At 35.1% G+C, this 16,127-nt stretch overlaps 1 protein-coding gene across 2 annotated transcripts; it reads right to left on the bottom strand.

Annotated features, from left to right (window-relative positions):
* Positions 1-3,945: 3,945 nt before the first annotated feature.
* On the bottom strand, positions 3,946-16,097 carry LOC144438821 (protein FAM114A2-like). Of its 2 annotated transcripts, none has more exons than XM_078128001.1 (12): positions 15,987-16,097; positions 14,700-15,283; positions 14,118-14,219; positions 12,887-13,005; positions 10,754-10,891; positions 10,126-10,231; positions 8,984-9,145; positions 8,249-8,337; positions 8,026-8,100; positions 7,239-7,384; positions 6,287-6,416; positions 3,946-6,018 (listed from the first exon to the last, which is right to left on the bottom strand). In XM_078128001.1, exons 2-12 carry the CDS (start codon positions 15,274-15,276, stop codon positions 5,917-5,919), a joined length of 1,746 nt encoding a protein of 581 aa, XP_077984127.1. In that variant the 5' UTR covers positions 15,277-15,283; positions 15,987-16,097; the 3' UTR covers positions 3,946-5,916. The 2 variants fall into 2 exon arrangements, with proteins under 2 accessions (XP_077984127.1, XP_077984128.1); XM_078128002.1 differs by having other exon boundaries at positions 16,001-16,080.
* Between the last annotated feature and the right edge of the window lie 30 nt (positions 16,098-16,127).

Genomic DNA, 16,127 nt, shown 5'->3' with positions numbered 1-16,127 from the left:
CCTACATACTGATAGTAATTGAAGACATGCTATGCGCAATACTTTGGTCTATACAGATGTTTATTTAGATGACCCAGTTGACATGACTAGTACTTCACATTCTTGGCTTACAGTTAAACTGGTCAAAAATGTGACCCTATGATGCGTTAAGTCTCTCATTGATAGACATCTGTACATGAGCACATATTCAGATATTGGAGATGTTGGAATAGGAATACTAGCTGCGACAACACATCCTTACCCCAACCCATTCCAACCAACCCATCTCACCCCACCAAATGATCTGTGTATAGTTGCTACCATACACTGATAGTATTGGTATATGGTTGTCTGACTTTAATACATATATGTACATGTATGCATCATAGCCTAGTTTTACCAGGTTGGTCAAACATATCCCATCCTCAAATATATTAAAGTCTATGTATGTCATTTCCTCATGCATGATGGGTCTTACTCTTACCAGATATGAATATTCATTAGATGAACAATGCATATTCATGACTCTTTATCTGAAGGAAATAAGCACCTGTTCTCCGGAGAACTCCAAGTGCGAACAATTCTTACTCCTGACACACTGTACAACATTTTACCCACAACTCTCTCTGATTTGTAGTGTTGGCCATCATCTCCTTGAAGTCAGACAAATCTCACCAGTGTATAGGGTTTTGTAAAAACATTTTTTCCATTTGGCAAGCGTAGAATTGTCACTGATGAGTTTCTGAATATCCATTTTCATCGGTTCTGGTATCAGTGATTTATTGCAGAAGGAGTAGCAATTTTAGGAATTTGTCAGCAGATTTTCTTAAAAGACATGCAGAATATTTGCGACGAAACTAAGGAAAATATATGCACCTGTTATGACTTTGCCAAAGATATAGATTTATTTGAATAGGTATGACAAAAGAAATTTACATACTAAAACTCATCATACACACTGACTACCCAAGTTATTGACACTTTGACAGTGAAAAGTGTTTTATTCACAGCACATGCTTAATTTAGTTGTTAGTTTATTTTTATACAAAATTTAGAACTTTATTTTTGATTCCTAAGCGTTCTTTTGCTACATATTAATTAAACTTAATTACTATGCTTAAAATGTTGAAAAGTATGGATTATTGAAAAAGTTATAAAATAAGGAACCTCCAAGCATACCAATCAGAGACAGTTGTGGGTAAGATATTGTACAGTGTGACATGGATCTATACCAACACAATGGCCCTTTACTTCTCCCTTGGGAGCACACAATCCATTGCAGCCTCTTTTAGCACATACACATTCATATTGCAACTTTCAGGTACTCAATTATACAGCTGGGTTGAGTTAGGCACAATTGTGGTTCAAATCTTGTCCAAGGACTTTAATCATTCAGAAACAATCATCAAGTGATGAGGCTAGCACCTGCAACCTGCTACATACTTTGACATTTTTCTTGCCTCTGTGGAATATACATTACTGTCTTTGACACAAATTTCAAGTTCTGAGTACTTGCATTAATTAAGAATAACATCAATTAGAAACAGACTCGGATGTATTTTTCTTAGTTATTATTATACTTTATTGCATGCTGGCTCTTTCAAGGTATTGTAAACAAAATAGTAGCCTTGCCAAAAATTTAGATATTTGCCAAAATTTCCAGAAAACATTGGTCAAGTTCAAAAAGTGAAATCTGTACATAACAAATGACGGAATGCTAACATGTAACATCATCAAAGCCCCGGATTATTCTGAGGAAATATTGTAAATGTACAATTTGCAAGATGTGAAAGATATCTATTAAAGTACACTCAACCCCTGGCAATGTCTGACCATATCAAATACACTAATAAACATGTTATATCCATAAACATGATATAAATATGATATATCATCTAAAATATGTCTAATGAAATGTGACGTAATCTGTTAGGTATGCTATGTCAGAGCGCCCTCATGCATCAACCAACAGAGATCAAAACTTGTGGGTGAAGTGACATGATATATCTCACACTCAATCTAAATGGTAAACAGACATACCATAATTTATTGCCAAATAATTCAACTGGATGAGAATAATACATAACATCACTAAAGCCCAATTATCATATCGTGAGAAAATTTTGTAGCAAAAATCAAAATCTTGCAAAACATGAGAAATGTTTTCAAAAATCTATAATGACTGAGAAATCAATCGTCCCATGACTGTAATAGAAAACTTGCTACATCCAATATTTGATTCGTGTCTAAAGTCATTTCATCTTACCTTGCTCAGAAATACTTATTCCTTTGTAAATCAAACAATAATGAAAACTGTATCCTTTAAATTGGGGTCTGTTTTGTAACAACAATGAAAGCACCAAATTCAGGCCAAAAAAGGAGAGTTTGGTGGTTTCTTCCTCTGCCTTTATGAAATCACCATCGTAAACCATAGCCTCTTTACTGTAGTACTTAACAGAAATCCTGTGCACCGAGAGGCCATGGTTGAATTGACTACTATTCAACGGATCTGGAATTGAGGTTCTCAGACTAAAAGTATGAGCCAATCAGAGAGCCCATTTTATTTAGCATGATCAGCGAGGAAAAGACACTGTTTTGCAAGACCATGAAATATGATTTCCATCGTATAACTGATGAACTGGCACAAAATATTTTATAAACAGAAAATACCCAATATATTTAAACCATTTCTCAAACAATCTAACAGCAGAGAAGGTAGTCTGTAAGGTACGCTGTGACGGGGTGCCCTCATGCATCGGTCAACCACTCTGAGAGGAGGCCGGGTGAGGGCGGAATGATGCGATGTATCTTACAGTCAAAAGAGAAAGAGGCAAGCAATATCTATCATCATCATAGAATTATCATTTCAGGGCTAATGTTATTAACTGCATCATTAAAAATAAATATAAATTATATATAAAAATGTGTGTCTCAACTTTTTAGCCTTTTTAAGATTAGCGACACAGTACAAGGTATGGGCAAGATTTGTGAAATACAGAAAGTCATGTATATCAAAGAACACTATGATACCATTAGATAAGGATATAAGTAAAACACAGTTTAGTGATGCCAATTTTTCTAGTTTTTGATGGTTAGTACATCCTGGCAGAATAAAATAACTAAAATATATTTCATTAAAACAATCGTGCAAATATTTATAATACTATAGATAACATATCTACACCTTTGTATATATGAAGCTAAGATTTACTAGCTACTGCGTTAAATTTCAGCTTTATTTTGGCTAAACTTTTACACAGAAATTGCTCCTGGCTGTCATAAACCTATGACAATAATTGAACTTTATGCATTGTATATTGCTACATTCCAGAACCCCTGAGAATGTTTTTGAAAACAAAATGCCCTAACGTTGATGTGAATTGTGACAATTTAATTACATGCAAATTACAATATTGAATACTATAAACACAACTTGCTATATGTACGGTTGAGATGTGTTACTGCTTTCTCAATGTACTGTGTGTCAACACATGTTTACTAAATCATCAAGATAATTTGCTATGTAAACTGTCTTAACATTCAAAAGATGAAAATATTCCACACATTGACAATTTAACTGGAGGTTAATCAAAGGGATTTTGTGGTGCATGCTTCCAAGCACAACACAGACTGTGATGTTACACTATGTAGTTGATACCAATAAAACAATGTCTAATAAAATCAAATGAACTGTAGTATAGATATTGTACTGTGACCAACAGCTAACAATGATGTTAGAGTGGCCATATTAATGAGGATGTGATATTTAGTCTGGATTTTAATTTATGACTTCCTACTTGAAAAATTAATGTGAAACTACATTGACCAAGACTGTGTTTGTAACTCAATAAACTGCAGAAAGCTAAAACATGTGTAAAAAGTTTGTTATTGTAAGTACAATAACAGACATTTGACACATTTATTAATCTTTTGCAATTTATTGAGTTACAAACAAGGACTTGGCATATTATGTTGTTTCTCGTTTATTTTTCAAGTAGAAAGCCATGAAAAATTTGTTTTATACATTAAAAATCCACAATAAATACCACATCTTCCACTTCAATACAATACATTATATTCCAATGATTACTCACCCTGAAAATATTTTTGAGGACAGCTTAATGAGAATGTTTGGGCATCACAGATCAGGAAACAGATTGCTATAACTTTCACCATGAATGTCAATCACTTCGCAGTACATTAAGCCGTCAACAAAAGAAATGAATTCTTAAGTTCATCATAAAAATTCAAATTTTGAATTTGAAAACAATTTAAAGTGGACAAGAATGCCATCAACTTGTCAAAACTGCTTGGAAAGTAAACTTCATAACACAATTACTCTGACCCTCATTTCCTGTCAAACTCCCAGTGGGCCAAACTCTACAATATTTCCACATTTTGTGGTGCAGGCTGTATAACTGTACATTTGAACATGTCTTATGCTTGCTTTCTACAACACTATTTAGATTAGAAATTACTGGTCGGTGAACACTTTACATGATACCACATTGCTGGTAACATCAATTGTCAGCTTGGATCTGCAATGGCAACTGTAACTTGTTATACCTATGACTAGATATCATAACACTTGTATTCATACACATGGTAGTCAGGTCGACAATCTCTGATCAAGTGGTGATGGAGTTAGTCTTCCTGCGAGACCCCTTGGACTATTCACCTTACTCTAAAGGTGACTGAAGGTTGCCACTGAGGGCATTAGCCCAAAAAGGCTGCACCCAGACAGAGGTTCTCATTTATCTGTGAGCTTTACTCAGCAACCCCCAGATCCAAGGTCTTGCTACAAGACTATGATGGAGTTAGTCTAGAGACTATCCGTGGCTTTGAATCTCAAGCTCTTTCTTCACCCTGTGTAGCTCAATCACGAACCAAAAGTTGTGTAAGCCCCAACTGTTAGAATGATATAAACAGTGTATAAGGAGCATCCTGAACTGACAAATATACCATATTTGGACATTATGTAACTTCCCCCAATAAACACTAACTTATCAGTGGGTAGAATTCTGTGATTGATTAAGAAAGGCATGATGTTAATGACTGTGTGGGTGGCATTTGAGTTTAAAATTTCACTTCAGTACCTCATTGAGCTTGATGTGAGAAGAGATTCAAATCAACAAATAGCTTCAAGGCTTATGGAGTACAATTCTAGCAGTTATGAAATCTTTCATGTGAAGCAACCTAAATATAGCAACAGTTCCAAACTAATTCTTACAAAAGACACTAACTGACAGTAATGAGTTGAGGCTGTTGATGCCTATTTTCATAAATTATCTTAAGTAATTGAGTACCAGATACTTGAATTTCAGATTACGTGTGCAGCTTAGAGGGGTTTTCTCAAAAACAAAAAATGATAATTTTCAATGAAACGCATTATGTATACTGTGACTTCAATAGTTATAACCAATAGTATGATATTAAATAATACAACAATATTCATAAATTATAATGATATATATATATATCTATATGCATCAAGATATTACAGTTTAGAAATGATTGATACATCTTTATTCACTATACAGCTTGTTCGGCTTTACTTCCGAAATGATTGATCAAGCGCCCATAGTTTTGCAATTTTCACGATATATTAATATACCGGTAATATCACACAGTCCATGATAGAGGGACTGTGATGATGTGTATGACTACAGCGTGGTTGTGAATACCTTTGTCATATGTGACTCAATTTTAAAATACAATACATATAATTACTATGTACACCTTTGTCGTCTTCTCTCACTGTGATTGCGTTTGTCTACTACACCAGACATTGACGATTACAATCAACAATATTGCATTGCGAAGTGTCCAGCGTATGCATAGCTAATTAAAAATCCTTCCATATCTGATATTTTTTCCTGTCTGATACTCTGAAACCTTTGTCCATCTGTAATTGTCAACCAGGAAGCTGTTGGGGCTTCACGATTGGTCTTTAGTGTTTGCAGTCTCTATGGCAACCAGTTGAAGTACGGGAAGCACAAGCTGGAAAGCGTCTTGTATGTAGGATGCACTATTAGATGCCTACAAGAAAAGTTATTCAAATCAAGAAGTGGAACACCTGAAACCATATTGCCATGGAGACTGAGTAGTAACAAAGACCAACTTCAGGATATATTACATTCTCCTATTACATTATTATGCATTTTCTCAGTGACTACTGAATGAACTTTACATTCCCTCAGTTTGATATTTATTCATTATTCATTGATTCATGATATCAGATTTCTGCAATCACTGCATTCTAAAAGTCATTTCTACGAAAAATGAGGACAATTGTGACTGGACTCACCTCAAGGTAGACGTTTGTAATGAGTGGATTGACAGATGATGGGTTTTCACATGATTCGGCAGCAGTATTTAAACATTCACAGAATTGAGTTGATAGTACGGACACTTCACAACATAGCGCAGTGGTCAACCTGCCATTGAAAATAACCAATATACAATTACACAGCAGTACAGGTATTTCTTCTAACATTGCAAAGGGCTTGCACTTATACTGTAGAACTTTGGTCAATTAGACTATATGGCTAGTTAACTTTGTAGGTGCACTCTGTCATAAAAGATTATTGTTTCAGAGTTGAATACAAATTATTTGTCATTAATTTTTTTTTTAAGATTTTGAACTTTGATGTGCAGAAAACCATACAACATGTTACAGCAGTATACACCACATGAAAAGATACAACAGTCAAGGTAGATAAAATAGGGACTAAGGGCATGACTGAAATACACCTTTCAATATTGAGTAGTATATTCACTAAGTTCTAGTTATGTTTCACCGATATTGAATGTAAACATGCAAGTTTTCACCACACAATCCAATAGTATCTGATGTTTTTTTAGATTGATAAGAATTCATACAGAAACATTGACTTACTCTGACACTGAGAAACGTGGACTTACTTTGACAGAAATAGACTTACTTTGACAAAAACATAAACTTACTTTGACATAACCATAAATTTACTTTGACAGAATCAGTGACAGAAACACAGACTTACAATGACAGAAACACAGACTTACTTTGACAGAAACACAGACTAGTAAACATGCAAGTTTTAACCACACAATCCAATAGTATCTGATGTTTTTTTTTAGATTGATAAGAATTCATACAGAAACAGAGACTTACTTTGACAGAAACACTTATGTTGACAGAAACACAGACTTACATTGACAGAAACACAGACTTACTTTGACACAAACACAGACTTAAGTTGACAGGAAAACAGACTTACTTTGATAGGCTGGTAGCTCTTTCTATTGGTCTTTTCTCCTTGTCTTTGTTTTGAGGCAATAGCATGAGTTCAGAAGCTTTGTGGAATTGTTCAATAGATTTGGCTGTCAATTCAGCCAGTGTTTGTATTGCAATCATGTGGATATCCTAAATCAAGACAAAGTATAACAGAATAAACACATGGCTTCTACAGCGTACTTTATAGCCTACAAGTCTGACATAAACATAAACCCTAATCACTTTGTCTTGTCACTCTTTGTAATTTGTCACACCAAAGAAATTATGGTGAATATAATGTCATCACCAGAGACTTGCCTGTATTCCCTTTCAGAAAATCCCCAAAATGGTTGAACACATGGAAAGTGGAATATATGGCTTCTTTTACATGACTTCAGAGTTGAATAAGTTACCAAGGTACTACTTTATCACCCAAATCATACAGAAGTTCACAGCAGTCATTACCGGTAATGCAAGTGTATTAAAGGCAGAAATAATTCTGACTGGACTTTTTTTTCTTTTAAAAAGTTTTACACCCTGTTCAAGCACATTAACAGAGCCTATCATAAGGCAAACCCCCTTGACTGGATATTTCTGACTCAGCTAGCTGTGTTTTACTTTGTAAATAACAGTGTACCAAAATGAACACCATGGCGGCTACAAAATATCTTGCATCCATTGAAAGTATGTACATGTACATTTGTTTATCTTCAAAACATTCAACATTCAATTTGATATGAATGTATTGATAGTGCTTACAATCAGAATGGTATCCTTATAAGTTTTATTACCTTGGGGTCTTTCTTTTCTTTTTCCTCCTGTTCTTTCCTGCACTGTATTAACCATTCTTGAGCCTTGGTCTGAGTCTGCCAATCAAAACAAGATGTCAGTCATCAAATTATCCATCAAAATTTCTCACATGCCACTCACATGCATCACAACCTCAGGGTGTGAACTATCCCCTGATTAAGTCTGATGGTAACTTGATCAGCTGATGATGGACACTTTACGTACCTTTTTAAGTTTATCTGGCGTGGCAGCTATACTTAGACTAAACAGATGTTCTGTAATGGCATGAACAAAGTCTTCATCACTTAGTGGCTCTGTTAAGATTAAATACAGAAAGGAAAACATATTCCTGTTACAATAAAAATAAGGGGAGAAAGCATAAGATAATACCAAGTCTTAGAGGGCCCTGGGGAAGACTAGCTTTTAGCTAACCAGGTTATCTTTATGACTTTTAACCCTCTTTAAATAAAGTTTAAATAAAAAAAGTCTTTTAAATGATAAAAAAAAATTGGCATGTTTGACGCTGTGTTTGGCAGATGTAAGCTTCTCAGTATTAGCACTACATACATAAATTGTCTTGGTCATCAACATTTTGATAATGAAATTAAAAATAATATCAAATGCCTCTGCATGTCACATTCATACTGCCCACATGCTATTTTTTTCTTTAATAACGTAAAATTTGCATTTGATATCAATAGTGGAGGTATATAATTATTAATGAAAAATGTGATCATGGAATGGCAGGAAGAAGGCATTCTGAACAGTTGAGAGAGAAAAGTTCAGTAGAACAGCTTTTTGATCTGTCCTGTTTGATGTCACAGATGTGAAGATTTGCATGTATTTGAAGAGCTATAGTCTTACAAAGACTCGAGTGTTCAATATTTATCACCTGAACATGTCTTTGAAAATAAACATGTTTACACCACACTCTGAGTTCAATCACCTCATATGTCTTACCTTGATTATCGTCGATGTCATCTATATGGAAAGCGTCTTTAATTTCAATCAGTTCTGTCTTGAGTGTTTCAAAGTCATCCCCTGACAATGATCCTAACACAGCCTGTACTTTATTCTCACTTTGGTTGGCTAACATTTCTAGCGCTTCGAGATGCGATAAACCTATGTATTAAGAGAATTAGTCAGCCGTTATAAAATATCACTTTAAATGCAAATCCACTTACAATTAGATCTGTCAGTGAAAAATAATATCTTGACAAAGCTGAGCCTTACTGCTATCATTTTGAATGACAACTTGATCAGTGAAATGAGTTTTTATTACGCAGTGTAATTTAAAGTCATATACCGTATTAGCCACTTGGCAATTTGTTGGCTTTGTTAGACGTCATCAAATCTTTGCCTAATTACATTTTTTTTCTTTGGTTTCCAGTTTATATATTTTCAACTCGACCTTTCAAAACCTTGCTGACATTTTTCATTCCATTTATCATATTAATATAAATTTTACATTATATATTTTAAATCAATAATTTTTCAAAATGATATTTACTACCTCTCAATATCAAATGGCTGTTTCTGGCGTAATTTTAATTCACACTTGTACTTGTTCTATGTTATTGACAATGCTGCCAATAGCTGATATTGATTATGCCTTCTTTAATACAGTAGAATGGCCTTCGAGACAAATTTTTTCCGAAAATTCAAATTAATTAAATTATTCAAATCTCTCCAAACTTTGCATACAAAAGCTTGTTTCTGGTTCTTTTACATTTAAAAGAACATTATAGGTTTACCAACATCCTCTTTTTTTAAAATAAATTGTCAATCTTTAGTTTTCCCATCGAGTTCACACAGTATTTGGCAGCCATATTGGATTCTAAAATCACTAAATTTTGATCTGTATTTCAAAAATTTGGACGTTGACCCCAGATTTGTTGTTGATTTTAACTGAGAATAGGTTGGAGTTTTCTTGAACAAACAGCAAAAGTTTAAAGAGTTTATTTCTAAGATGCTTGATATGTTAAGTTGAAAAATGTGAGTACCTTTATATAAGTTTTTTTGCATTGAGTTAAAACTTTCAAACACTGACAAAACGTTGAATATTGTTACTTTTTTGGCAGGATAAAATTTGTGATACTAACCTTGGAAGTCATCAAAAAGTAAACCAAAGTGTGCTTTCTTTAGCTCTTCCTCCTCTGCATATTCTTTCTCTGCTCTGGCTGCATCTTCTTTGGCTTCTCTGAGAATCTACAAGTAACATATTGAAATTGTTTAGTTAGCATTGAAAACATTCTCTACCACACTGTATGTTTTTCCCAACTTGTGGTTATTTTGTGTACAAACAAATACCCTCTGGTAGAAAGAGGGTTTTAATCAAGGTATGGGTGGAAGGAAGAATGAATATGGTCAGATGGGAGTGGATTGAGGGAAGGAATACACAGCATGGACAGAAGAGATGATGGAGAAGTGAATATACTAACTAACAGATAGCGGGATGTATGTACAGTGTTTTTGCTAAGGGCGGTAAGTAGGTAAAATCTATCAGAGTTCCCAAGTCATTTTACCACTGAGTTCCCAAACAGAGTTAATGATAGATTCTATGGCAAATTATTGTATATTTACTTCTTTTCCCTTTTCTGCTGTTTGAATAATGTGTAAAATTGTAAAATATACACATTCACATCTCCAGACAGAATCAGACTGAAGAACTAAGTTTTGTAAAAGAGTAAAAAATTTACAAATTCATGACTTTATACTAAATTCATTTACCTGTGATAAATTCGGTTTGTTGCCATAGGTTACTTCCTTAAAATATGTCCGTTTCTTCCTGAATCCAGGATCTCCTTCCTGCAGTACATCCATAGTTTTTTTCCCAATCTTTTCCAGAGCATCCAAACCGCCAGATACCTGGAAGCAACATTAACAAAAACATGAGATTATGTTTTCCTCAAAAATGTATATAGAAGTCACTATAGACCATATAGTTGTATAATTATATATTATTAGTGAATATCTATATCTTTATTACACCATGCAATTGTCTCAGTTACCCAGACTCTCTCTGCTGGGTGTCCTCGTTTAATGGCTGCCTGTGCCACATGTTTGACAGTCTAGAGCAACAAATACCTCAAAAAATATAATTCTACAAACTCAGTCTTTGGCCTTATCATGTGATTAGCCGAAGCCACGTCTACTGTTTATGTACTATTTCCTCCTCAGACTCTCAGTGGGTGGCAGCTATTAAGTGATGGCCTCCAACAACAAGAGTCTGGGGAACCCAGATTAACCATGTAAAGAACAAATGATGATAATTTGTCTCTAATTTGTTGTATTACACTCAGACTTGCTTTGTCAAAATATGACGTATAGATTGTTTGTTTTCTCATTTTTATAATATTTTATTTTTGTTGAGAGTTATTCCAAATGTTGATACTGATACTGTTTTCTTCACTTTTAATAATAATATCTTATTAGGTATAATATGATAAAATATGAAAAAAAAGAAAATTTGTCTTATTTTGTTTTTACAATTTCATCTTTTGTTTTTTTGCTGGCAAGAGTTATTTCCAGTGTTGATGCTAACAATTAGACTTCCTTACTTTAACAATGTCTTGTATTCTGTTTGATATGATAAAATTAAAAAAAAATTATTTTCCAATATTTTTATCTTTGATTTTTAGCTAGAGATAGTAAATTCAACTGTCTGTTGATGTAAATTTTATTTTCCATATATTTATCCAGTGTCTAATAATACAGTATATATACAAATTAACTTATCTGAACCCCAGGGAAATATTATCATTCACATTATCTTTGCAATGTCAATATATTTGTTAAAAACATATTTTTTGCTGACAAACATATCTGCGAAAAAAATCACACCCTGCGTGACCATAACCCTGAACATATCCAACCATTTTTGAACAATTGTAAATGTTACACAATTACAACACATATGGTGTACTGGGAATATTTGTATCCACAAAACAGTTATCATTAACATCCCACACATGGCTTTCAAATATCTTATTTTGACTAAATACAATCCCTGTGGGTATTTTTTACCCATAATGCTTTACAGCTAGACACTATATGACTTCATGGACACCAGATTACATACTCAGTGAGAATCCCTTATTTGCATCAGACACAGACATTGTATTCTGTGACAGATCACACCTCTGAGAGTGACTCACAAATCACTTCACACCTCACTGTCTCTCCCTTTGAAAAACAGGAAATGGCAATTCGAATTGCCCTTGAGTTTTAAAAATACATCTCAAATTTGTGTTTTCTCATTTATATATAATTGATATGTTTTGGTATTATTGGACACTTGTTCAGGAAATGTAAACATGTAACAACATTATATATTATCATTCAAAGCAAAATGCTGCTAATGTCTATGAAATAAAAATTTATTTGACATTACAAATTTCTTACATTTCTTTAATTTTGGATGAAGTCAAATAATTATATCATTACATTTGTAAACAGTGTGCCTATAACATACTTACAAGTTGTACTGTAAACATACATATACATTGGTAAAAAATCTCTCTCTCTCTCGCTCTCTCTTTCTCACTCTCTCCCTCCCTCCCTCTCCCCCTCCCCTCCCTCTCCCTCTCCCCTCCCTCCCTCCCTCCCTCCCCTCCCTCTCTCTCTCTCTCTCTCTCTCTCTCTCTCTCTCTCTCTCTCTCTCTCTCTCTCTCTCTCTCTCTCTCTCTCTCTCTCTCTCTCTCTCTCTCTCTCTCTCTCTCTCTCTCTCTCTCTCTCTCTCTCTCTCTCTCTCTCTCTCTCTCTCTCTCTCTCTCTCTCTCTCTCTCTCTCTCTCTCTCACAACAAAGCCTGCTCAACCTATCATTTGTTTATTCTTAAGTTGTTATGTTTGTATATACTTACAGTTTTCTCCACAGCACTTGTAAAAGCTCCAAAGGAAGCAAAGAAGCTATCACCACTGCCACTGTCACCACTAGCTCCCACTTCTTCAGTTTCCTTAGTTTGTTTACTTTCTTCATCTTCTAAGCAAAAGTTTACAGCATACAAATATCATGATATAAGAATTATGGGCTGCATTCTTGAGATTCTCAGATGAGTGACCATCTAGTGTATTTATCTACTAGTAGGTGATTTGTTCTATCTCAAGTGGCTACATGCTAGGACAGCTTTTCAGCATCTGTCATGTAGTTCTTTCATTTGAATATGACCATCATCTTTTCAAGAACACAACTTTTGTCTTAATTTAAAGCAAAGTGAGATCTGAATGTTAGTCAGCTGTTCACCAATATGTGAGAATTTCATTAAGTCATGGTATCATTTTTACATTGTCTGTCATTTTGTTTTCACTGTCTATTGTCAACGGAAGCTGAGTTGTGCAATCACATGTATTACTTCATCCTTAAAGTTTCATGTCAAGAACTGAACACTGAAACGCCATGGTGGCATCTGAAATTGCTACATCATGGTGGTGTCAATACCTGCCATATCACGGTGGTGTCAACACCTAGCCATGGTGGCATCAGTACCTACCATTGTGGTGTCTGTACCTGCCATGGTGGCATCAGTACCTGCCATGGTGATGTCAGTACCTGCCATATCACGGTGGTGTCAACACCTAGCCATGGTGGCATCAGTACCTGCCATGGTGATGTCAGTACCTGCCAAATCACGGTGGTGTCAACACCTAGCCATGGTGGCATCAGTACCTGCCATGGTGGTGTCTGTATCTGCCATGGTGGCATCAGTACCTGCCATGGTGGCATCAGTACCTGTCATGGCATCAGTACCTGCCATGGTGGCATCAGTACCTGCCATGGTGGTGTACCTGCCATGGTGGTGTCTGTACCTGCCATGGTGGCATCAGTACCAGCCATGGTGGTGTCAATACAATGATGGTGACAGCACATGCTATGGTAGTGTGTCTTATCTTATAGACACCCCCTCCCCTCCCCTACCCCCCCCCCCGAAATAAGATAATTTTGATATAATAATAATACAATATATGCAGTCAGTCAGTGATTGAAAAATACAAGATTATGAGTAAGACACCAAATTAATGTGTGAATTCACTCGTGCCTTTGTAATTTGTATATCATTGAATACAGAAGACAATACATGAGGAATAAAACAATACCTGATTGTTTAACTTCTTCGCCTGTCTCTTCCAATAAATCTTCAGGTTTGGGTACACCCAATGAAGTTTCCACACCTTCAATTACAGAGGTTAACCCTTCACCTAGGTGAGAGGGAGTTTAGATTAGTAAGAGTTTTCATCACTGCTGGACTAACAGATTTCTCAGTGTGTTTCTAAACACTGCTTGTTGGTAAAATCTTAAAGTTTTGGTTTCTAAAATAATTTACCACGGTTTCCCTCTGATATTCCATGCATGGCCCTTAGGAAAGTGTAAATCAACCCCATTTCCTTCTCTCGGTGACAACAGGTTCTAAAACCAACCCAAGCACAATAACTGTATAAAAGAAGTCTTTGTATCATATACAATGTAAATATATTAGCATAGTAGAAATTATTTGATATTTTATGTTTTGAGCACTGAAAATTATGAAAGTTTGGAAAGACGGTCTCACTAAGTGCAGTCAGACAAATAGACCCATTTGTCATGCCACATCTTACATCAAGTATTCAGGATTTCTGTGAGAATAAACACAACATCACTGAACATAATTTAGACAACTATAGAAATTTTTGTCTATTTACCAACTGTCTGTGTCATAGATGACACTGACGCAGTAGCTGAAGATATCCAGGATGAACCCCAACTTGATCCCCAGCCTCCCCATGATGACGCTGAAGACTCTTGTTGTTCTGCTTTGTCATCTGCTAGTCTATCTAATGCATTCTCTATCTTCTGTTCTTGTTCAGATTTCTCTGGAAGCACTCTTTGCTCTCCAGGGATAACATTAGCTGTTGGTTCCTCTAGAGCAGATTCAATTTTACTGTCCTCATTCACTTTCTCAGTGCTTTCCTTTTTCTCATCACTACTTTGTTCTTGTCTGTCAGTTTCAACACTGCTGACATTCTTGTTGGAGGAATCAGAAACATTCTGTTTTTCCTTCCTTTCAGTATTTTCATCTTTTTGTTTACTTTGAAGTCCTTCTGATGTCTTAGCCTCAACCATTTGTTGTTTATCATCTTTGCCATCTTTTACTGTATGTTCATTGTCTTTCTCTGTGTTTTTATCTCCTTCCATTACTTTGCTTGCCACTTCCAAAGTAGGCTCAGTTTCTCCTTCATCTGCACTTTCAAAAGCACCCTCTTCATCACTACTTGCCATGATTTATCTTTTAAACACAAAAATATTTTTAAAACAATTTATAGTGCAGTGTGCAAACACAAATAGCATGTAAGTGCACTGTTGTAATATTAATAATCAACAGTGCACTATAGTAAATAATATGGTTGCAATTAAAATAAAGTATAATAAAATATGAACCTTTGGTTCAAAATTGTTTACAAACAATATGCTACTGTAATTACTACATAGCTGTACACAAAACTAGCATTATCTAAATTTGGGGATGTTGCAAAACATGAGTTATAAATACAAAAATAGTATCAACGTTATATTTTGAGGCAAACAAATACATGTAAATCTAAATAAAATGTAAACCATTCAAGACTATGACACAAAGGAGTTGGGGGCAGATTTGCTTAACTTCAAGTTAAAGATATCTGCCCCCATCCAATACGTACAAATTACAATGAATACTGTACGTTGCAGACACTACTAGACAATCGATAGACACCGAAAGTGTGCAAGAATGGTGGTTTCATATCCAAGGGATGATTGCATGACGACTTCAGGGTAAATAAACTTCACAGTTATTCATTGATTGCTCGCATATAAATCACGTACATGCACAGGTGGAAAGGAAGTTTCGTAAATTTGATGGATGAAGATGATCACGCACGTAGATGGAAATATCGACTGTAACGGTAGCAAAAGTTTGTGTTAAAAGGGTTATATCATTTTTATGTGTATACCTTTTTAGAAATACCTGCGTCACGTTCTAATCCTTTGGTTCTGTGCTGTCAGCTGTTGCGTATGTATGGCTAGCACTCGTACTATCCGAGCCACGTCATTCGGGCCAAAACACAACTTTCTCACGAAACCCTTCCGATGAC

This window comes from Glandiceps talaboti, chromosome 8 (genome assembly GCF_964340395.1).
Source record: "Glandiceps talaboti chromosome 8, keGlaTala1.1, whole genome shotgun sequence".
In the NCBI taxonomy this organism is placed as follows: Eukaryota; Metazoa; Hemichordata; class Enteropneusta; family Spengelidae; genus Glandiceps; species Glandiceps talaboti.
The sequence above is the reverse complement of the archived record's forward strand: the minus strand, read 5'-3'. Positions and strand labels throughout refer to the sequence as shown.

Excerpts from the sequence above, each read along its gene's own strand:
- LOC144438821 (XM_078128001.1), bottom strand. The coding sequence starts at position 15,276 with ATGGCAAGTAGTGATGAAGAGGGTGCTTTTGAAAGTGCAGATGAAGGA. Across the intron at positions 13,006-14,117 it reads CGAAGAAGTTAAACAATCAG|AAGATGAAGAAAGTAAACAA; the intron begins GTATTGTTTTAT and ends ACTTTTGCTTAG. Across the intron at positions 9,146-10,125 it reads ACTTTTTGATGACTTCCAAG|GTTTATCGCATCTCGAAGCG; the intron begins GTTAGTATCACA and ends CTTAATACATAG.